The sequence below is a fragment of the Girardinichthys multiradiatus genome, chromosome Y, assembly GCF_021462225.1.
Source record: "Girardinichthys multiradiatus isolate DD_20200921_A chromosome Y, DD_fGirMul_XY1, whole genome shotgun sequence".
Classification (NCBI taxonomy): domain Eukaryota; kingdom Metazoa; phylum Chordata; class Actinopteri; order Cyprinodontiformes; family Goodeidae; genus Girardinichthys; species Girardinichthys multiradiatus.
Genome location: NC_061818.1, coordinates 7471932 through 7496008, shown reverse-complemented (window position 1 = coordinate 7496008; position 24077 = coordinate 7471932). Strand labels below are relative to the sequence as shown.

The window sequence follows — 24077 nt, the reverse complement described above, 5'->3', positions numbered from 1 at the left end:
CAGTGATACCGACCACTCAAAGCACTTTACACTAGGGCCACATTCACCCAATCACACTTACAAACCCATACATACACCACAATGCAGATCGGTAGGCAACTTGAGGTTAAGTGCCTTGCCCAAGGGCACATTGGCATGTGGCAAGAGAACACTGGAATCAAACCTGCAACATTCGGATTGCAAGACAACTACTCTTTCCACTAAGCCTCTGTCTTACCTGGGCTAAGGAGAAAAATAACTGGATGGTTGCTCTGTGGTCCAAAGTCCTGTGTTCAGATAAAAGTGAAGTTTGCTTTTCATTTGGAATCCAGGTCCCAACATTTGGAGGAAGAGTGGAGATGCACATGTTCCATGTTGCTTGATGTCCAGTATGAAGTTTCCACACTTAGTGATGATTTGGGCTGCCATGTCATCTGCTGGTGTTGGTCCACTGTGTTTTTTGAAGCCCACAGTCAACGCAGCCATCTACCAGGAATTTTAGAGAACTTCATGCTTCCTTCTGCTGACAGCTTTATGGAGATGCAGATTTCATTTACCAGGAGGACTTGGCACATGCTCACACTACCAAAGGTACCAAAGGCTGGTTCAATCACCAAGGTGTTACTGTTACTTGATTGTCTAGCAAACTGGCCTGACCTGAACCCAACAATGCAGATGACCTAAAGGCTGCTATTGAAGCAACCTGGGCCATTTATACCTCAGCAGAACCACAGACTGATCACCTCCATGCCCCTCTGCATTGATGCTGTAACTTATGCAAAAATACAGGTCCTTCTCAAAATATTAGCATATTGTGATAAAGTTCATTATTTTCCATAATGTCATGATGAAAATTTAACATTCATATATTTTAGATTCATTGAACACTAACTGAAATATTTCAGGTCTTTTATTGTCTTAATACGGATGATTTTGGCATACAGCTCATGAAAACCCAAAATTCATATCTCACAAAATTAGCATATTTCATCCGACCAATAAAAGAAAAGTGTTTTTAATACAGAAAACGTCAACCTAGGATGCTTCGATAGCAGCCTTTAGCTCATCCAGAGTGTTGGGTCTTGAGTCTCTCAACGTTCTCTTCACAATATCCCACAGATTCTCTATGGGGTTCAGGTCAGGAGAGTTGGCAGGCCAATTGAGCACAGTGATACCATGGTCAGTAAACCATTTACCAGTGGTTTTGGCACTGTGAGCAGGTGCCAGGTCGTGCTGAAAAATGAAATCTTAATTTCCATAAAGCTTTTCAGCAGATGGAAGCATGAAGTGCTCCAAAATCTCCTGATAGCTAGCTGCATTGACCCTGCCCTTGATAAAACACAGTGGACCAACACCAGCAGCTGACACGGCACCCCAGACCATCACTGACTGTGGGTACTTGACACTGGACTTCTGGCATTTTGGCATTTCCTTCTCCCCAGTCTTCCTCCAGACTCTGGCACCTTGATTTCCGAATGACATGCAGAATTTGCTTTCATCCGAAAAAAATACTTTGGACCACTGAGCAACAGTCCAGTGCTGCTTCTCTGTAGCCCAGGTCAGGCGCTTCCGCTGCTGTTTCTGGTTCAAAAGTGGCTTGACCTAGGGAATGCGGCACCTGTAGCCCATTTCCTGCACACGCCTGTGCACGGTGGCTCTGGATGTTTCTACTCCAGACTCAGTCCACTGCTTCCGCAGGTTCCCCAAGGTCTGGAATCGGCCCTTCTCCACAATCTTCCTAAGGGTCCGGTCACCTCTTCTCGTTGTGCAGCGTTTTCTGCCACACTTTTTCCTTCCCACAGACTTCCCACTGAGGTGCCTTGATACAGCACTCTGGGAACAGCCTATTCGTTCAGAAATTTCTTTCTGTGTCTTACCCTCTTGCTTGAGGGTGTCAATAGTGGCCTTCTGGACAGCAGTCAGGTCGGCAGTCTTACCCATGATTGGGGTTTTGAGTGATGAACCAGGCTGGGAGTTTTAAAGGCCTCAGGAATCTTTTGCAGGTGTTTAGAGTTAACTCGTTGATTCAGATGATTAGGTTCATAGCTCGTTTAGAGACCCTTTTAATGATATGCTAATTTTGTGAGATAGGAATTTTGGGTTTTCATGAGCTGTATGCCAAAATCATCCGTATTAAGACAATAAAAGACCTGAAATATTTCAGTTAGTGTGCAATGAATCTAAAATATATGAATGTTAAATTTTCATCATGACATTATGGAAAATAATGAACTTTATCACAATATGCTAATATTTTGAGAAGGACCTGTAGACACAAACCAAGTATTGAGTGCAAAAAAACCCATACTTTTCAAATGTATGGCATTTGTTTAAAATATGCTTTTTTATAACTCGTATGTAATATTCAAATTTTCTGAGACACTGAATTTTTGGTTTTCATTATCTGTAAGCCATAATCATCAAAATTACATGAATAAAGGCTTTAAATATTTCACTCAATGTGTAATGAATCTATGCAATAAATGAGTTTTATTTTCTGAAATGTGTGAGAGAAAAAATAACTTTTTCACGATGATCTTATGTTTTGGGCTGAATCTGTATACTTTTCACACTGTTTTTTTTATTTTCACACAGTTGTGAAACACATTACTGGTTGTCATGGTGACACATTACATAAACGCCAGCTCTTGCTAAGATGGGGCAACAAAGGGCTACTCTTTGTGTATAGCATTTTTATCTCTTCTTTCTCATCCCACAAACTGAGATAATGTCCTAGATTTCAAATAGATCTGTTATTTTAAAATTCAACATTGAACAACAGATGGTTCTTAAAAAATTGGCTTTTAACATCAAAGAAAACATCATTTGACAGAAAGAAACCAGAGAAGACTCATAATGGGAATCATTTTATACCAGTTAAACTGTTGCTATGTGGGTAAAGTCATTGTTGTAGTTTGTCTTTTGGAATAACCGCAAAACACACTGATGAGCTGTAGTTGTTTTTAAATCTATTGTACTGCATAAGTGAGTTTGATATCAGAAATAAGCTAATGCATTCCTGATGAAATAAGTATTATTGCTCTGTAGCCTACTTGCAGCATCTGTTTTTTGTTTTTTTTCCTAAACTCTTAAACTGTATAAAACAGCATATTACAAATATTGCAGCCAAGGATGGAAAAGCCAGTTATGAGGTTTAGGGGACCAATTACTTTTTTACATAGGTTAGTTTGGGTCACTTTTTCCCTTAATAAATTATATCCTTTAAAAACTGTTATTTGTACTCACTCAGGTTATCTTTGTTTCATATAAAAATTTGTTTGATGATCTATCGCTAAAAATGTGACAAAATATGAAAACAGGAGAAGCCTTTATTGGGTATAGGGATCATCTTACTCTACGTTTTTCCAACATGTACAGAATATGAACTCACCCACAGTAAAGACTAAAATTGGTCCCCTAAATCAAATAACGGATTAATTTTAAATGTTATGTATTGAAGAGACAAGCCGAAATGTGCCATTGGCCAGTTATGGACCAGTGAACAGAACAATATCCAGTATCCAGAATAGGAAGCAGCACACACTGTGCTGTTAAGACTGCAAAGTGAACATCATTTGTTAATCATACATAAATTAAGGGTTCAGTTCAGATCAGAATTTACATCTGCAGTAAACTGTTTAGTCTTTGTGCTGTACAACATACCCCAGATCTTTCTCTAAATCAACAGTGGTGCATCTGCTCAGCTGTGCTGGGTTCAGAGGTTAACTAAGCCAAAATGCAAATTAAGGCTGTAATTGCAGGTGGAGAAAGCCCTGTTTAAAAAGCTCTGCAGGTGATTTCCACTTCCCCATTCTGTTAGGTATATGAGGTTGGTGCTGCGATTTCTGTGTGGCAAGAAGTGTATGTTTTTTATCCATTGCTGACATGAGGTGCAAAGAGCTGGCCACAGCTCAAAAGTCTAGCCAGCTAAGGGCCACAGTAGGTATGATTTATTCAGCTTTAAGCATTGCTAATAAGAAGCTGTACAATAAACTGTGAAGAATTATAAGCGACAAGATACACTGTGCAACAGCAATCAACTTGAAAGGCATGTATATTTAACAGCATTACTGTGCAATATCTTGAGTCATCTCTGATTTTTTTATTCTTCCAAGACGCCAGGCTTTATTGTAAACTTGTTGTTGTCTTGATCAATAGTCCTAAAGGCTTTCTGAAGGTCTTTGAAAGATTGCGTTTGTACTTTGCTTTTTCCACTGATTTTCAGGCAAGCCTCTGACAATTGTACAGTGCTGTGTCTGCACATTATCCAGCACCATACCAAGGTATATAAACATGCTCTTTGGCATGCCTTGTCTACTTGTAATTCACCACAGCGAATAGTATTTCTCCCTCCCAACTTTGTCCCCAGAATAGCCTACTTTATATTGTGTATTGTGTAAAACATACTGGTGGTGAATGGAAGCAGCTGAAAGTCTCACCTTTTTATTTTGATTTGCCATAAAGAGTTCCCTTTAGCTAATGCAAAATATGGGTTAGTTGGAAGAGAAGTCAATAAAGATATGTAAAATTACACAATCTGTGTTTTGTTTTGCTTGGACAGTACTAACATACATCTCTTAGCTTCAGCTGAAATATCATGGTAAAACATTGCAGGAGAAGAACTTGGAGAACGTGGTTATTGATTTAGGGTGCATTCACACAAGCACTGTTGAATAGACCTGTAGGTTGCTTGCTCAGAAAGGCTCGTTCATTTAGGTACGTAGGTGTGAATGTGCAATCAGTTGTGTTGTGGATCAAAGACATTCATTGTGGGTAACAGAACCAAAGTAAACATCCTTGGAGCAAGATAGGTGTGATAAATGGCTCATGGTTAGAAGTGGTGTGCAGACGAGGTAAAGGTTCTGAAGCTCTTGCAAAGACTCAGACTTGAACTTTTCAACTTAATTTGCGGGAAAACAGACTTTGAGATTCACAAGTACAATAGAGTAGTGGCATTTAACAGTTCATAAAATGAAAAAAAAAACTATCTATAAAAACTACATGACATGCTTCGATGATGTGGCAGTTCAAGAGAAGAAAATTATAGGTTTTCTTGGTATGAAGAACTTGATGACCACTGGGATGCAGGAGAATTTGTAATTTGAAAGTTAAATGCAGCAGCGCCAACTGAACAACTAGGTCTACCGAAAACATTAAGCATGAAAACAACCCTTAATTACACAACCTGGGTAAGGAGAAATCTGCTCTCTTCAAACTTTAATTTTCATATATCTCACCCAGTATAAACTTTACAGACCTACACGTGTAAAGCATTTTTTCACCGAAAAGGTGATGTGGTTTCAAAACTTCTTGTGATGTTGTCCACCAGTCCAAAAATAAAAGGTGGTTTAAAACTTTTACACAGTTTGACACATGTACAATACATAAGCAATGCCTCTGCTACTGCTGATAAATTCAGCTACATAATACATAACCACTGAACACTGGTCAAGGTTGCTCTCTTTTGAATATAAATTTGTTTACAGCTTTAAAAGTACTTCATATAGTTTCATTCATTCTTTCCATTTCCTTTAGTATTATGTACCTAGAAGTTAATTAGTGCCACTAATTGCAACCAGAGCTTAAGTTGTCTTTTATTTGGCCTCAAAATGAAACACTTTCCTTTTGTGACTGCATATTTCAATGGGAAAAAAATCACAGCATGTTGGTAATGACAGAAAAGTATTTTTTTAATTGTTTTATACTGATCTTGAATTCGGTGGAGAGATGCCAAGCATAAACAAACCGTAAACAGTGCTACCTCTTAAAAAACCGGCACATCCCAAAGGGATTCTTTTCTCTCTGTGATTTGGACCTGACTCATTAAAAGTCCCCAGACATGTGAACACTTTATAGACTCAGCTTAAATGCTTATGGAGATGCCAGAAGGATAAGCCTAAAAGCCTAATAGTGAATAAATGCTTGGGTAAAAGATACAGCATTGAATGAACCGCATATGTGAATGAGATTAAGACGAATGCAAATGAACGTGACTATAATCTGAAGAAAAAACAACAACTTTAAAGTCAGCTAGATGGCTCGTTGAGGACACCAGTAACAAAACAGATGGTCCTTTAATTGAAATAAATTCCTGATACTGACTGAGCTGCAGTACCACAGAAATTGAGTTGTTAGTGGAGATTAGTGGCTCCTATATCAACCTGTTATTAACCAGAGAATAAGGAACGACAGTGAGACTCTACATGATAAACTCTTACCCTCAGCTTCAAATCACTAACAGAAGGTGTGAATATTCTCTGACATACAAAAGGGTCTGAGAAGTTGTTGATTGAAAACATGCAGTATTTACATTTTGTGGCGTTTTAAGTTATATGCCACACCGTAGTGCAAAATTGTTCATTTGTATTCCTCTCTGTTTACTCTGAAGGGCTTAAATGAAATGCGTTGGAGAATGTTTTCTATAAAGGTCTCATAATTAAAACTAATTCTTTATCAAGAGTATGATATAATTCCCAGCCACTGTGACATGACCGTCTACCTAAACTGACAAGTTGGCCAAAGAGAACTTTATTCAGAGAAGCACACAAAAAGTATGTTTTAAATTTGGAGGAGTTTCAGAAATCCACAGGTCAGGTGCAAGAATAACAGGATAGCTATTAGTCGTGCACTCTATAAACCTAAGCTGTAAGGAAAAGAGGCAAGAAGAAAGCCATTGTTGAAAGAAAGTCTCAAGAAGTCCCGTTTGCAGTACAGTCATCTCTCTGTAGGGGAAATGTCAAGCATTTAGAAGGAGGTGGTCTGGTCTGGTCAGATGAGACCAAAAATGAACTTTTTGCCCCACATGCACAATGGTCTGTGCTGAAAATCTGCCCACCACTCTGAATGCACCAATAGTTTGCCTATGGCAAATATGGTTGGGGGTGCATAATACTGTGGGGGATATTTTCTTCTGCAGGGATAAGTAAGCTGGTCAGAGTTGATGGGAAGGTGGCTGGATCTAAATTCAGGGCAATCATAGAATAAAGCCCACAGGCTGCAAAAGACAGCAACCATAAACACAGTCAGAGCTACAATAGAAAGGTTAAAATTAAAGCTGCAAAGGACATTTCCATTTTATTGAAAAACAATGCAGTGGTTATATCATTTGTGATTAGGCCACATTCCTCCCACCTCTCTGTCATTTCCAACATCATTATGACTGTATTTCTCACCTCAAAGTTTAAGATATTGGTTGCTAACTTTGATGTCTGGTGTGGGCATCAGAGCCATTAAAAGTCAAGTCAGCTGGTAAACTGTAATATTTGCATGCATACCATCAATGCATAACCTTAAAAATATAAAACCCTACCCAATGATACATCCAAGCAGACCCAGAGATGGGCATATCACAGTCATATAGATGGGTATTACTTGAAAATTAAATGACTCCAATATAAGTAAACAGTATTGTGCAGTATACCTGCTTGTTGAAGTACAATGTTTATCAAATACAGGTCCTTCTCAAAATATTAGCATATTGTGATAAAGTTCATTATTTTCCATAATGTCATGATGAAAATTTAACATTCATATATTTTAGATTCATTGCACACTAATTGAAATATTTCAGGTCTTTTATTGTCTTAATACGGATGATTTTGGCATACAGCTCATGAAAACCCCAAATTCCTATCTCACAAAATTAGCATATTTCATCCGACCAATAAAAGAAAAGTGTTTTTAATACAAAAAACGTCAACCTTCAAATAATCATGTACAATTATGCACTCAATACTTGGTCGGGAATCCTTTTGCAGAAATTACTGCTTCAATGCGGCGTGGCATGGAGGCAATCAGCCTGTGGCACTGCTGAGGTCTTATGGAGGCCCAGGATGCTTCGATAGCGGCCTTTAGCTCATCCAGAGTGTTGGGTCTTGAGTCTCTCAACGTTCTCTTCACAATATCCCACAGATTCTCTATGGGGTTCAGGTCAGGAGAGTTGCCAGGCCAATTGAGCACAGTGATACCATGGTCAGTAAACCATTTACCAGTGGTTTTGGCACTGTGAGCAGGTGCCAGGTCGTGCTGAAAAATGAAATCTTGATCTCCATAAAGCTTTTCAGCAGATGGAAGCATGAAGTGCTCCAAAAGCTCCTGATAGCTAGCTGCATTGACCCTGCCCTTGATAAAACACAGGGGACCAACACCAGCAGCTAACACGGCACCCCAGACCATCACTGACTGTGGGTACTTGACACTGGACTTCTGGCATTTTGGCATTTCCTTCTCCCCAGTCTTCCTCCAGACTCTGGCACCTTGATTTACGAATGACATGCAGAATTTGCTTTCATCCGAAAAAAGTACTTTGGACCACTGAGCAACAGTCCAGTGCTGCTTCTCTGTAGCCCAGGTCAGGCGTTCTGCCGCTGTTTCTGGTTCAAAAGTGGCTTGACCTGGGTTAGGTCATTTCCTGCACACGCCTGTGCACGGTGGCTCTGGATGTTTCTACTCCAGACTAAGTCCACTGCTTCCGCAGGTCCCCCAAGGTCTGGAATCGGCCCTTCTCCACAATCTTCCTCAGGGTCCGGTCACCTCTTCTCGTTGTGCAGCGTTTTCTGCCACACTTTTTCCTTCCCACAGACTTCCCACTGAGGTGTCTTGATACAGCACTCTGGGAACAGCCTATTCGTTCAGAAATTTCTTTCTGTGTCTTACCCTCTTGCTTGAGGGTGTCAATAGTGGCCTTCTGGACAGCAGTCAGGTCGGCAGTCTTACCCATGATTGGGGTTTTGAGTGATGAACCAGGCTGGGAGTTTTAAAGGCCTCAGGAATCTTTTGCAGGTGTTTAGAGTTAACTCGTTGATTCAGATGATTAGGTTCATAGCTCGTTTAGAGACCCTTTTAATGATATGCTAATTTTGTGAGATATTTTGGGTTTTCATGAGCTGTATGCCAAATTCATCCATATTAAGACAATAAAAGACCTGAAATATTTCAGTTAGTGTGCAATGAATCTAAAATACAGGTCCTTCTCAAAATATTAGCATATTGTGATAAAGTACATTATTTTCCATAATGTCATGATGAAAATTTAACATTTATATATTTTAGATTCATTGCACACTAACTGAAATATTTCAGGTCTTTTATTGTCTTAATACGGATGATTTTGTCATACAGCTCATGAAAACCTAAAATTCCTATCTCACAAAATTAGCATATCATTAAAAGGGTCTCTAAACGAGCTATGAACATAATCGTCTGAATCAACAAGTTAACGCTAAACACCCGCAAAAGATTCCTGAGGCCTTTAAAACTCCCAGCCTGGTTCATCACTCAAAACCCCAATCATGGGTAAGACTGCCGACCTGACTGCTGTCCAGAAGGCCACTATTGACACCCTCAAGCAAGAAGGTAAGACACAGAAAGACATTTCTGAACGAATAGGCTGTTCCCAGAGTGCTGTATCAAGGCACCTCAGTGGGAAGTCTGTGGGAAGGAAAAAGTGTGGCAGAAAACGCTGCACAACGAGAAGAGGTGACCGGACCCAGAGGAAGATTGTGGAGAAGGGCCAATTCCAGACCTTGGGGGACCTGCGGAAGCAGTGGACTGAGTCTGGAGTAGAAACATCCAGAGCCACCGTGCACAGGCGTATGCAGGAAATGGGCTACAGGTGCCGCATTCCCCAGGTCAAGCCACTTTTGAACCAGAAACAGCGGCAGAAGCGCCTGACCTGGGCTACAGAGAAGCAGCACTGGACTGTTTCTCAGTGGTCCAAAGTACTTTTTTCGGATGAAAGCAAATTCTGCATGTCATTCAGAAATCAAGGTGCCAGAGTCTGGAGGAAGACTGGGGAGAAGGAAATGCCGAAATGCCAGAAGTCCAGTGTCAAGTACCCACAGTCAGTGATGGTCTGGGGTGCCGTGTCAGCTGCTGGTGTTGGTCCACTGTGTTTTATCAAGGGCAGGGTCAATGCAGCTAGCTATCAGGAGATTTTGGAGCACTTCATGCTTCCATCTGCTGAAAAGCTTTATGGAGATGAACATTTCATTTTTCAGCACGACCTGGCACCTGCTCACAGTGCCAAAACCACTGGTAAATGGTTTACTGACCATGGTATCACTGTGCTCAATTGGCCTGTCAACTCTTCTGACCTGAACCCCATAGAGAATCTGTGGGATATTGTGAAGAGAACGTTGAGAGACTCAAGACCCAACACTCTGGATGAGCTAAAGGCCGCTATCGAAGCATCCTGGGCCTCCATAAGACCTCAGCAGGGCCACAGGCTGATTGCCTCCATGCCACGCCGCATTGAAGCAGTCATTTCTGCAAAAGGATTCCCGACCAAGTATTGAGTGCATAACTGTACATGATTATTTGAAGGTTGACGTTTTTTGTATTAAAAACACTTTTCTTTTATTGGTCGGATGAAATATGCTAATTTTGTGAGATAGGAATTTTGGGTTTTCATGAGCTGTATGCCAAAATCATCCGTATTAAGACAATAAAAGACCTGAAATATTTCAGTTAGTGTGCAATGAATCTAAAATATATGAATGTTAAATTTTCATCATGACATTATGGAAAATAATGAACTTTATCACAATATGCTAATATTTTGAGAAGGACCTGTATATGAATGTTAAATTTTCATCATGACATTATGGAAAATAATGAACTTTATCACAATATGCTAATATTTTGAAAAGGACCTGTAGTTATGCAGGTAAATGTAATAGAGTAAATTTAGATAATTTATTTCACAAATATTCATATTGCAATGACCATTGCGTTTTGATGCATTGTGCAGCAAATGCATGTTTTTGCAATGGCCCAGTCAAAGTTCGAACCCAGTTCCATCAGAGAATATCTGGCAAGACTTGCTGTTCTTAGCCTTCAAATCGACATGGATACATGAATCCATATGCACATCACACTTTTTAGACTTTTATTTGTAAAACATGTTGAAAACCATGCATCATTCTCTTCCTAATGTACCACTTTTGATTTTGTTATTTCAGACCCACCATCTAAAAATACCTTTGAATTTGTTTTAGTAACGTCAAAATATGAAACAGTTTAAAGAATATAAATACCTTTTGTGCAGCAGAGTATATAGTTCTTTGTTCAAAAGAAGTAATTTGCAGGATGGTTATTTTGTTAAGTCTGTGTAATAGTGATTCAGTACCATTAACATTTCAGCTCAAAAGCCTTATTTAGACTTGTTGCATGTAGAGTTGAAATCATACAAGGTTTCTTTAATTTAGCAAATTCTAGCAATAAAGTGGTTTGTACCATTAAACATTATGGATACTTTCTTGTTAACTATCTGAAAATATTTTTTTTCTAGCTATCTCTTTATAAAATGGTTTCTTTCTCGTACTCATACTCGTCGTCTTCCGCTTATCCGGGACCGGGTCGCGGGGGCAGCAGACTCAGCAGAGACGCCCAGACATCCCTCTCCCCAGACACCTCCTCCAGCTCCTCCGGGTGGAACCCAAGGCATTCCCAGGCCAGCCGAGAGACATAGTCCCTCCAGCGTGTCCTTTGCCGTCCCCTGGGCCTCCTCCCGGTGGGACGTGCCTGGAACACCTCCCGAGGAAGGCGTCTAGGAGGCATCTGGTGTAGATGCCCGAGCCACCTCAACTGGCTCCTCTCGATGTGGAGGAGCAGCGGCTCTCCCCCGAGCCCCTCCCGGAGGGCCGAGCTCCTCACCCTATCTCTAAGGGAGTGCCCGGCCACCCTACGGAGGAAGCTAATTTCAGCCGCTTGTATCCGGGATCTCGTTCTTTCGGTCATGACCCAAAGTTTATGGCCATAGGTGAGGGTAGGAACGTAGACCGACCGGTAAATCGAGAGCTTCGTTTTTCGGCTCAGCTCTCTCTTCACCACAACGGACCGGCACAGTGCCCCCATTACTGCGGCAGCCGCACCGATCCGTCTGTCGATCTCCCGCTCCATTCTTCCCTCACTCGTGAACAAGACCCCGAGATACTTCCCCGTCCGCCACGCAATGTTGAAGAGGCGTGTCAACCATGACAGCCCAACAACATCTAGAGATTTGAGGTACTCAGGGCGGATCTCATCCACCCCCGAAGCCTTGCCACCGCTGAGCTTTTTCACCACCTCGGTGACTTCAGCCTGGGTGATGAAAGAGTCCAACCCCGAGTCCCCAGCCTCTGTTTCCACCACGGAATGCGTGATGGCAAGATTGAGGAGATCCTCGAAGTACTCCTTCCACCGCCCGATAATGTCCTCAGTCGAGGTCAGCAGCTCCCCACCCCCACTATAAACAGTGTTGGCGAAGCACTGCTTCCCCCTCCTGAGGCGCCGGACGGTTTGCCAGAATCGCTTCGAGGCCAACCGGTAGTCCTTCTCCATGGCCCGACCGAACTCCTCCCAGGCCCGAGTTTTTGCCTCTGCCACAGCCCGGGCCGCAGAACGCTTGGCCTCACGGTACCCGTCAGCCGCCTCAGGAGTCCCACAAGGACTCCTTCTTCAGCTTGACAGCATCCCTTACCGGGTTCTGGGATTGCCGCCGCGACAGGCACCGAAGACCTTACGGCCGCAGCTACTGGCAGCAGCATCAACAATAGATGCGGAGAACATGGTCCACTCGGACTCTATGTCTCCAACATCCCCCGGGATCTGGTCAAAGCTCTCCCGGAGGTGGGAGTTGAATATATCCCTGGCCAAGGGCTCCGCCAGGCGTTCCCAGCAGACCTTCACTATGCGCTTGGGCCTGCCAAGTCTGTCTGGCTTTCTCCTCCTCCAGCGGATCCAACTCACCACCAGGTGGTGATCAGTGGACAGCTCAGCCCCTTTTTCACCCGAGTGTCCAAAACATGCGGCCGAAGGTCTGATGATATGACAACAAAGTCGATCATCGACCTCCTGCCTAGGGTGTCCTGGTGCCAAGTGCACTGATGGACACCCTTATGTTTGAACATGGTGTTCATTATGGACAATCATGGACTAGCATAGAAGTCCAATAACAAAACACCACTCGGATTCAGATCGGGGAGGCCATTCCTCCCGATCACGCCTCTCCAGGTGTCACTGTCACTTTCCCACGTGGGCGTTGAAGTCCCCCAGCAGAATAATGGAGTCCCCGGGAGGGGCACTATCTAGCACCCCCGACAGGGACACCAAGAAGGCCGGGTACTCCGCACTACCGCTCGGCCCTTAGGTCGCGACGACAGTCAGAGACCTATCCCCAACCCGAAGGCGCAGGGATACGACCCTCTCATCCACTGGGGTAAATCCCAACACGAGACAGCTGAGCTGGGGGGCAACAAGCAAACCCACACCAGCCCGCCGGCTCTCCCCATGGGCCACTCCAGAGTAGAAGAGAGTCCAACCCCTCTCAAGGAGATGGGTACCAGAGCCCACGCTGTGCGTGGAGGCGAGCCCGACTATTTCCAGTCGATATCTATCGACCTCCCGCACAAGCTCAGGCTCCTTCCCCCCCAGCGAGGTGACTTTCCACGTCCCTAGAGCCAGCCTAAGCATCCGGGGATCAGGCCGCTGAGGTCTCCACCTTCGTTCACCACCCACTCCTCTTTGCACCGGTCCGTCACGGTTCCCCCTGCAGGTGGTGGGCCCACTGGGGGATGGCCTTGCGTCTCTCGTTCGGGCTTGGCCCGGCCGGGTCCCGCAAGGAGCAACCGGGCCACCAGACACTCTCCAGCAAATCCCGACCCCAGGCCTGGCTCCAGGGTGGGACCCCGGCTCCGCCGTACCGGGTGACGTCACGTGCCTCGATGTTTTTGTCCTCATGAGGGATTCTTAAACCGCTCTTTGTCTGACCCATCACCTAGAGCCTGTTTGCCATGGGAGACCCTACCAGGGGCATTTAGGCCCCAGACAACATAGCCTCTAGGATCATTTGAGCACTCAAACCTCTCCACCACGTTAAGGTGGCGGTGAAGGAGGAGGGTTTCTTTGTTTGGGATTCATTTGAGCTTTCTCTCTGGCTATGGAATGAAGATCTGTTGTCTATCTGCTAAATTATTTAAAACTCAAAGGGTACCACATAGAACTGCGTTTTAAAACAAAATAACAAAAGTACAAGAAAATTCATGGAATATCTGAGTGTTATAAGATCATTGCAACATTCTTAGTAAATATTGGTCATGAGGCAGAGCTTGCTGCCTTTTATTAAAACTCGAACACACATACATTACGATCACAGAGAGGAGTGTTTCTCTCACTCCTGATTTTATTTACTGGTGATTTAATACAATTTCTGCTTTCCTGAGAAAGGTGACTTTTGCTAGGCTGTTGATAAATGAGCTCTGACAAAGAAAGTGAGTTTGCACACATTGCAGTTTCCGCAGCCTAATGCAATAGATGAGGGAACGCTCAAAAGTTTTACATTCACTCTGTTTTTAGGAACAATATAAGGCTGTTATTTGTTTCTGTTTTTTTCTGATTCTCAAGAATTTAGATTAAAGATTTACTCTAGTTTGATAGATTGCATTATGTATTTTTGAGATCCTCCCACTGGCAACACTTTTCGGAATGCTTTTTGACCTTTTACTACTTCTGTTACCTTTGAGCAACTTCAACCATTTAAATATTTTCATTTAGCTATTTTAAGACAAATTGGTTAGAATTCTGGTATTTATTTGACAATAACTGAATAATAATAATAATAATACTGATGATAATAATAATAGTGTTTAATATACTTATTATATTCAAGTTTCAATCTTATCCAAACTGTAACTCTGAGAGCAAAATGAATTACTAAGGATATTCAGGTTCAGCCTAGGATTAAGATGGTATCTAGCAAGAAAGACGCACCTTCTGAAAAAGGACAGCTTGAAGCTCAATTGAAGTTTGTCGCTGCAGGTTTAGACTTTCCAGATGCCTTCAGTAGAAAAGTGTTTATGGTTGCGCAAGACAACAATTGAGCTATTAGCCACAATAAATAAGTTTGTTTGGAGGAGTTCTACTGCAAGCACTCAAAAATATTAGAACAATCTATCAACTGTTATGCATGGTGGTGGTAGAATTACGCTAAGGCTTTGTTATTTTGTTAGTGGTACTGCTGCGCTGAAATGGATCGAGTAATAACTAATGAGGAATACCTCCAAACCTATTAACCTAACCTTAAATAAAAATCTATGTGGTGGAATGCTGAACATAACTGTGTGTTCCTACAGGACTGTGATCACATCAAGTTTACTTTGCAATGGATAATGCAGACTAACATTAATCTGTATTTTTCATGCTGTTCCCATAACTCTACAGAGTGGACATATATCCAACTGGACTTATGACAGAAGCTTACAGATGACTGTAAAGAACGTGTGCCTACAATTATTCATATAAATGTCATAATGAGGAACATCCTGTCCTATAGTAATGGCAAAAAAGTACATATTATTATTTTAGTACTACTGTAATTCTTTATTATCAGGATATCCTGATAACAAATTAGAAGTAGAACTCACATTTCTTAAATCTTAGCTTCTCTTCCTTGGCTCCCTGTTAACCCCAGAATAAAACATAAGATTCTCTTTCTTACACAGGATCCTCTTGATTGACCAAGCTCCGAGGCAAATCCTTCAATTATGAGATTTTTCTTTTGTGAAGCCACCTTCCAGTTTCAATTACAAGCTGGAAGTTCAACACATTGAACTCTTAGTTTTCCTTCTGTTTTTTATCAAGTTTGTTTGGGCTGGCTTTGGTGAGCAGCGCCTTAGTTTAACTGGTATAGGCAGAGATCCTACAGAAACCGGTGCACTGCTCACTGGTTGCTCACATTTCCCTTTTACTGTTTATGTCACTGTATGGTGGCATTTATACTAATTACCAGACATAGCTGCCGGTAGGATGACTGGTTTTCTGTTTTTACGTCCTTTCAACCACAAACAGAGGGGTGAATACAGAGGCCATTTCTACTCGAGATTTCTTCCTATTAAAGGGAGTTCTTGCTCACCACTTCCTGTTTGCTTTCTCATGACATGGAAATGAAAAGTTAATGCACCCTGATGTTTTTACTTCTTTAGAAAAATTTTCACAAATTGGCTTTTTTCATATCCTGAAATTGATTGTACACAATTACATTGAGGTAGATCAAACTGGACTTAGATTGAATGTAAATATAACTGTTGTGAATTAATCTGACTGAATAAACTGACTGAATTTAACTGGATTTGAATTAGACCTGTTTATTTTAATATACAGTGCCCTTAGATAAATTTTTGTCAGATGTGGCAGATAAACAAAACTGAACTGAGCTGTGACAAATATGTTTGTGTAAAATGTGACTTTGCAAATCTATTGCGGATAAGTCTGCTATCACGGTTTTGGGGTGGACTAAAGACCTTTCCATGGGCCATGGAATTATTATATTATATTGCATTATATTATGATAAATTCTATTGTATTATATTGTGTTGAACCACCCTGTATTGTATTGTGTTGCAAAAGTCTTGGAATGCCTCATATCGTCTTGTGTTGCATTGTATCATATTTTATTGACTTGCATCAAATTGTATTGTATTAAAATGCTTCATATACCCAGAACCAGATTGAGCACCATGAGGGACAGAATTTTGTGCACTGCTGCTCCTCATCCATGTAATGCCCTCCCTGACACTTTGAGGGAACCACAATCCACAGATGGCTTAAAAAAAAATGTTATTGAAGCATTTTAATCTTTTATAGTTGGTTGCTATTTTAATTTTAATTTTATTTATTATTGTAATCATGTCAGCACTTTGAGATTTTGATAATTTAAAGTGCAATACAATTATAGTACCATATTATCATATCATAATATATCATATCATATCAGTTGTACCATCTCATACATCACGTACATCATTGCATTAGGTTGCATCAGATAGATTATACTATACTGAACTGTGGTAAAATGGTAAATGGACTGAACTTATATAGCGCTTTTCCAGTCACACAGACTGCTCAAAGCACTTTACACTAGAGCCACATTCACCCAATCGCACTCACTAACGCTCACACCAATACGCAGATCGGTAGGCAACTTGAGGTTAAGTGCCTTGCCCAGGGGCACATCGACATATGGCAGAAGGAAGCTGGAATCAAAACAACTACCTTCTGATTGCAAGACGACTACTCTTCCTACTGAGCCACAGTCGCCTCTATCATATTGTGTTGTATAATATCTAGGCTGGGAGATATTTCAATTAATTAATTACAGAAAACAAAGTGCACCAAAAAGTGCATTTAATTGCATGTTCAAATGTAAACACATATGCCATCTGAACTCAAATGCCTAGTTAATGCAACGCAGACAAGAGCTTTTAGCACACCTCGGAGTCATCCCGCCGCCTTGTGTTTGGCGGTTGCTAGGTGCATTAAACCACAGCATAAAGTGATGAAAGAAGGACCGTTTATTGATGGTGTTTTATGATTAAACAGCCCTTGATAACATGAATGTCAGTTAGGTGGAACAGCATTTTTGATAATTGCGGAGGTCAATTATTTAATACCTAAGGCTAGAAATGTCCCACTCCTTTCTCCATCTGTGCCCTTTATGCCGACCCATAAAAACAGAAATTTATTTTAACTGAAAAACGTAGCATACTGTGTCAAATACTGTGATTTCATAAAACTGTAATAAAAATGTGCTTAATCTAAATTAATTAATTGCAAATTCTTTTAATAACTACTTTTATTATTCCCGTCTTGTATCATGGTAGTATTTTGACTGTATGGTGACGTGTAGTATTATTTCATTGTATCATATTGCGTATTTTGTTGTGTCAAGATGCATCACAGTGCCTCCTATACCGAGCTGTACTCTCATGTTCTGTATTGTATCACATTGAATCATCTTATCGCATTGCATCATATTATATTGCACCACATCCTATATCGCATGATATTGTATCTCACCTTACTGTTGTATTATATTGTATCAAACTGAATTGTCTCATATTGTGTTGTATCATTATGTATCGCACATCTCATAGGCATCATAATTTAGTTATGTTGCACTGTCACAAAATTGAATCAAATATTGTGTACTGTTACCATGTGATAACATATCATACATTACATGCCAAAAAATCTTAAGTGAAATTTATTTCTTACCCCTGGTTCTGCTGTTATGTGTTCTTTATTCTCTTTTGTGAAATGTTTTCTGTATGTTTAGTTACATTGTTTAATTTTATTGTATCTTGTTTCAGTTCTCAGTGGCCAGGAATCTCGTGGGGTGTTGAGAAAAATCAGTGACATGTTGGAGATGATTATGAAAAGGATGGATTCAATGTCTAAGCTAGGCAACACCACTGACACCCACAGACTGGATGAACTCAGCTCTGCCCTGGACAGGTAAAGTACAACACAGACATGCTGAGTTTAGTTTTAGTAGATTAGGGAATATTTCCTTTGAAACTTACACTGAACCTGAAAATATCAAAACACCTTTAAAAACACTGGTTTTCACAATTCTAAATTAACTTTAAAAACAATGAATAGGAATAAAAAAAAACCTAACAGAGACCAGGCTAAGTAAGTGTGCATGGAGCTCAACAGGCAAACCTAGCTGGCATTTTAGTAACAGGGTCACAGTTTCATCGGGGTGGAAATTGTGACTGGATCCAGAACTAATGCTCGACCTTGTTAATTTCCATGATAATTTCCATATGTACAGTAACTAAGTAAATTTTTTAAATAGCACCTTTCTCAGACTGCAGTCACAAAGTGCTCCACAGTAAAAAATACAGTTAAAAAACATGAAAAATAAAGGAATAAATACATCATAACAACTTACAGTCAGTAATAGCAGCCCAGGAACCAGTGAGGTTAAAATGATTGTTTAACAAAGAATGTCTTAAGTTGCTTTTTAAAAGCATCCACATGATCCAGTGATCGCAAGTAGTGTGGGAGTACATTCCACAGTGGTGGTCCAACAGCTTGGAAGAATCTGTCTCGGGTCCTAAGGGAAGTGCGAGGGAACATCAGTAGATTCTGCTCTGAAGATCTCAGGCTGCGGGCTGAAGTGTAAGGCTGAATTAAGTCACAGATGTAGGGAGGAGGCTAACCATGCAGTGCTCTGAATGTCAAAACTAGAATTTCATAATTTCCACATTATGCTACAGGGAGCAAGTGAAGAGATTTAGTGCGCATCAGGATCCTTGCAGCCGAGTTTTGTACCAGCTGTAGACGGGCCACTGGAAGAAACAGTTCTTTAGTAGTTGTTTTATATGTTGTTCTAGAAACATGGCTACATCAACAATGACTCCTAGATTTCTCACATTAGATTTTAGGACTGGCTAAGGCTGGCAAGGTGCTGTTCATTGCCATGGAAAATGAGGTGATGATGAGTTTCAGTTTTACTTGAGTTTTATTGTAGACAATTATCACTCAGCCATTGCTTTATGTGTGAAAGGCAGTTGGTCAAAGAACTCAATTTATGGGTCTCAGACATCTTAAAAGAACAATAAAGTTGAATATCATCATGAGCTAGACTGCAGCGAAAAGGAGGAGGAATTTTGTCCTTTAAATCCCTGATCTTTTTGATTAAAAGAAAAATGTAAAAATCATCGCAGTCAGCTTTACAAAGCACAGGTGCAGCCAGGACATCAGAAGACATAATTAATTGTGTCAAACACACCTAATAATCAAATAATACCTTTTCATTTAGAGAAGACATTAATCCTCTCATAAACACAGGCAGCATCTGACACTTTGCTCAAGAAACTTTAATGAGGTTGGCTATTAATTACCAATATTAAAGAAACATCCTCAGCACCATCAATACCAAAATCCGTTAAATGCCCTCGCTACAACAGGTATCTGCCAACAGCTTTTCCATAATGCCAGAAACAATAAACAGATCATTAACATCTCCTGAACCAATGACTCGGGAGCATTTTAAACTGCCATTTCCTTTTAACTTCCTGTTACTGCTTGCAGTACTAGCAGTACACAGCTATACTAACACTAGCATGTACATAGACATAAACAATATTTATAGATATGGTTTTGCTGTGTTTTTTTATTTTTTTATTTCTCCCCATCTCTACAAAAAGGCTACAGCTAGCATTTCCAAGCATTTTTGCATATAAAATATGTTTTTGTCGCTGCTTGTGTAGTGCTAAATCTACTTTGACATTCACAAGATGAATGCTGCACTTCCTGCATGTCCCGATTTCTACTCTAATTAACATTTCACTGAATCCCCCTTTTTATTTTATTTTACTTTACCTATAGCACAAATCTCCAGATTTGAAAAAGGTGTTGTAAAAATAAAGGTTGGTTTGAAACATGTTATTTTTCTGCTTAAGCCAGAGTTTAAAATTAAAAAGCATCACAACAACACTTTTTCTTTCTCTCGGAGTCTGCAGAAATTTAAGAGACTGACATTCTTCCTTGATGAGGTTAAGCTGCCAGCATATATAGCTTCTATCATATGCACACCTGTTTGCGTAAGGTTAATGCAGAGGAGGCACCCACCTTTTTAACTTTAGTGATTAGCTTCCCTCCTGAATGCCTTCACCTTCTTCTTCACAGCCATGAAAAGAACCGTCACAAATATACTTTGAAAGAGCTTGCACCATCTTATGCAGAAACACAATTAATAATGCACAAAGAGATATTACAGTAACTGATATTGCAATTTTAGGTAATAGGAAATGTGGTAAATCCTGCTGTGTGCAATCTGAAAATGATGCTACCTCACCTCACCTGACCTTAACCTTTCCTTTTTAAAATATTACTCTCCCCACGGTGATTTTACACCCACAGTATAATTTAATTTTCTTTGCTGGATGCCCTGTAGATATCCTCTCAGCCACATACATCTTACAGTTTAATTGGCCTCTAAGGGACTAAACTGGAAATGTTACAGTGACAAAGGCCAAATACGTTTGGTGGGGAAAATAAATCATTGTTTATGGCACAGTCGGGGTTGAGCCGTTGGATCAGACGGAATTGCAGGCAGGAGAACTTTGCTCACTTTTAAAAACCTAATTAGGATGCCTCCCTGCTCTCCAAATGCTGCTGTGTTGGACACAACTAAATTGTTATAGAAGGCTGTATGGCTGTACATCTTACACAGTTGTGTAACCTGTAATTAATCTGTGCTGACCTTGGTTAATTATAAAGGTGACGATGTCTAGCTTCGACTTGAAGTCTAGTCTGTGTTTGCAATAAACTGCATTAAAATTGTGCTTTGGGAAGTAATGTACTAACAGCAATTAGATTCCTCTTTCCTACCCACAGGCCCACAAACATGCAACAATAAATGATACATGCAGCCTCAATAAAAACAGATTATTACTCGTTGATCTGCATTTGGTATGAAGCATAGCTTAATTTGCTCTTCTGAACTTTACAGGTTTAGTTATTCAAAACTGTTTAATGAGGTATATAAATACCAGATTCCCCTTATACAAGGGTTCTCATAAAAAAAAATCATTCTCATGTAAAATGTTAATGTTAGTGGCCATCATGAAAGTCCTGTGCTGATGAGTTAAGGTTTGAGGTTTGGAATCATTCTTTTTACATCCAGTTGTTGTGCATTATGTTATTGTCAGGGCTTTGTGTTGGTGCGCAATGTATGTGTGTGTGTGTTTCTTTCCACCCTCTGCTCTAGAGCGTTTCCTGGCAGGTGCTGCTGATCAGGCCCTAATCACTGGCCTTCTTAAGGAGCTGAGACCAGGAGGGAGACGTCAGCCCGTTGCTACATTTTTGTGGTACTGATCGTGATGTGCAGTGCTTGTGCATACATTTTGCTGAACCTAATCGGAATTTTCTCTTGTCTTTTTCCCCAGACCGTGCCTGATGGGTTTTTAAGGCTCCTAGTTCTGAGATTTGTTTTCTGAGCGAGCTTCAAGGTTTCGTTCCTCATCTCCCACCGTGAGTCTCCCTGCCTTCTCAGCAACTGGCCCTGGCTTGGGTGAGGTTTTTTTGGAGAACCATATTTCTGTTGTCACCTGCCTGTCCACCCTCCTACGTGGGAACGCTTAAACTGAGTCATCACTTGAGAGCTAGAGGAAAGAAACGAAACTGCCGCCTACCACATTCATCCTGCCAACCTCCATCTCAGAGGAAAGACTTACCTCCCCAGCTAAACCACAACCGCTCTGGCTGTAAGTTCCTGAACAAACCCTTCTAAAAGAAAACACCTTGAAATTCTCCTGGGATATTCATAACCTTGTCACCTTTCCTTGAAGAGAAGAACCAGTCTCCTGCTGTCATTGCCTGGGTCCCTGTCTCGCCTTGTTCCTTTTTCTTCACAAAATAAATCTGTTAAAACCCTGTCCTGAATCTGTGGTTGTGTTCTCCTCAGAGTTTAAAGAAACGCTACATTATGACACAACGGGCTGACCAAGAGAACTCTGAGGCACAACTACGGACAGCTGTTTCCCATCAGGGCATTCTTTTAGGGCAGCATCAGGCTACACTACAACCATTGTCCCAACAGTAAACCGATATTCAACACACAGTAAATCTCATGGCTCAACAGCTTCAAGCAGTATTTTCCTCGCTCTCCGCTAACAGTGCTCCCTCTGCTCTTCCTCCAGCTCCTGCATCGATTATCGCAGCCTAAATGAAATAACCATCAAGAACAAGTTCTCTCTTCCCCTTCTCTCCTCAGCTTTTGAAGCAGTTCAAGGAGCAACTATCTTCACCAAACATGATCTGCGAAACGCCTATCATCTTGTTTGGATTCGGGAGGGGGACGAGTGGAAAACTGCTTTTAAGACTCCTATTGGACATTATGAGAACTTAGTTATGCCTTTTGGTTTAACAAACCTTCCAGCTGTCTTTCAGGCTCTTGTAAATGACATCCTGAGGGATTTCCTGAACGTCTTCGTTTTTGTTTATCTGGATGACATACTAATTTTTTCAAAGGACCCAAGGGATCACCACAATCATGTCCGGTCAGTGCTGCAGAGACTTTTAGAGAACAGTCTGTTCATTAAAGCTGAGAAATGTGAATTTCATGTCCCCACTGTAACCATTCTTGGATTTATTTTTGAGGGTGGACAGGTGAAGCCAGACCCCAGTAAAATTTCTGCAGTTCAAGAATGGCTGACCCCCACAAGTTGTAAACAGCTTCAATGTTTCCTAGGTTTCGCCAATTTTTACAGATGTTTTGTCCAGGATTTCAGCCGAATTGCTTCTCCTCTTACTGCCCTGACATCCATTAAACAACCCTTTTTATGGTCTCCTCAGGCTGATAAGGCTTTTGCTACCCTCAAGCAGCGTTTTGCATCAGCTCTAGTTCTTATCCATCCCAACCTCAAGGAACAATTTATTCTGGAGGTTGATGCATCTGACACTGGAGTTGGAGCTGTCCTCTCTCAATGCTAACCGACAGATGGCAAGTTGCAACCATGTGCTTTTTTCTCTAAGCGGTTCTTCCCCGCTAAGAGAAATTATGATGTTGGAGACAGAGAACTACTCGCCATTAAAATGTCGCTGAGGAATGGAGATATTGGTTAGAGGGAACTTCGCAAACCATTGTTAGCTAGACAGACCACAAGAACCTGGCTTACATCCAGAAAGCCAAACACCTTAACCCCCGTCAGTCACGTTGGTCACTATTCTTTTCTCGGTCCAACTTTTCTATCACCTACCGCCCAGGTTCTAAGAATTTAAAACCTGATGCTTTGTCCAGACAGTTCTCTGCTTCTGAGGAAGAGGCCGAACCTGACCCCATCATTCCTCCATCCTGTGTAGTGGGAGCGTTGTCTTGGCAACTTGAAGACCTTATCCACCAAGCACAACTGGTTGAACCTGACCCAGGTGGAGGCCTGCCTGGCTGCCTATTCGTTCCTGAGACTGTTGGATCCAGAGTATTACAATGGGGCCATTCTTCTAAGTTTTCGGGTCACCCAGGAACTAGCCGCACTATTGGTTTCTTTCGCCATTATTTCTGGTGGCCTTCTTTAAATAAAGACACCGCTGAGTTTGTGTCTGCCTGTGCTATCTGCGCTAGAAACAAACCTTCTCACAAACCCCCGTCAGGTCTTCTTCAACCCTTAACTGTCCTAATCGTCCATGGTCACACATAGCCTTGGACTTTGTTACTGGACTTCCTCAATCCAGAAATAAGACAGTCATTCTGTCAATCATTGACCGGTTCTCTAAGGCTTGCCAGTTAGTAGCTCTCACTAAGCTCCCCTCTGCCTCCGAGACAACTAGAC

The 24077-nt window shown here is 41.3% G+C and overlaps 1 protein-coding gene across 1 annotated transcript in view; it reads left to right on the top strand.

Moving 5' to 3' along the window:
* The window catches only part of LOC124864984 (alpha-1,6-mannosylglycoprotein 6-beta-N-acetylglucosaminyltransferase B-like), a 109759-nt gene that overhangs the window by 13966 nt on the left and 71716 nt on the right, over positions 1-24077 (top strand). Inside the window, exon 3 of the mRNA XM_047359956.1 lies at positions 18105-18249. Within this exon, the coding sequence (XP_047215912.1) occupies positions 18105-18249 (145 nt within the window). The remainder of the gene's footprint in view (positions 1-18104; positions 18250-24077) is intronic.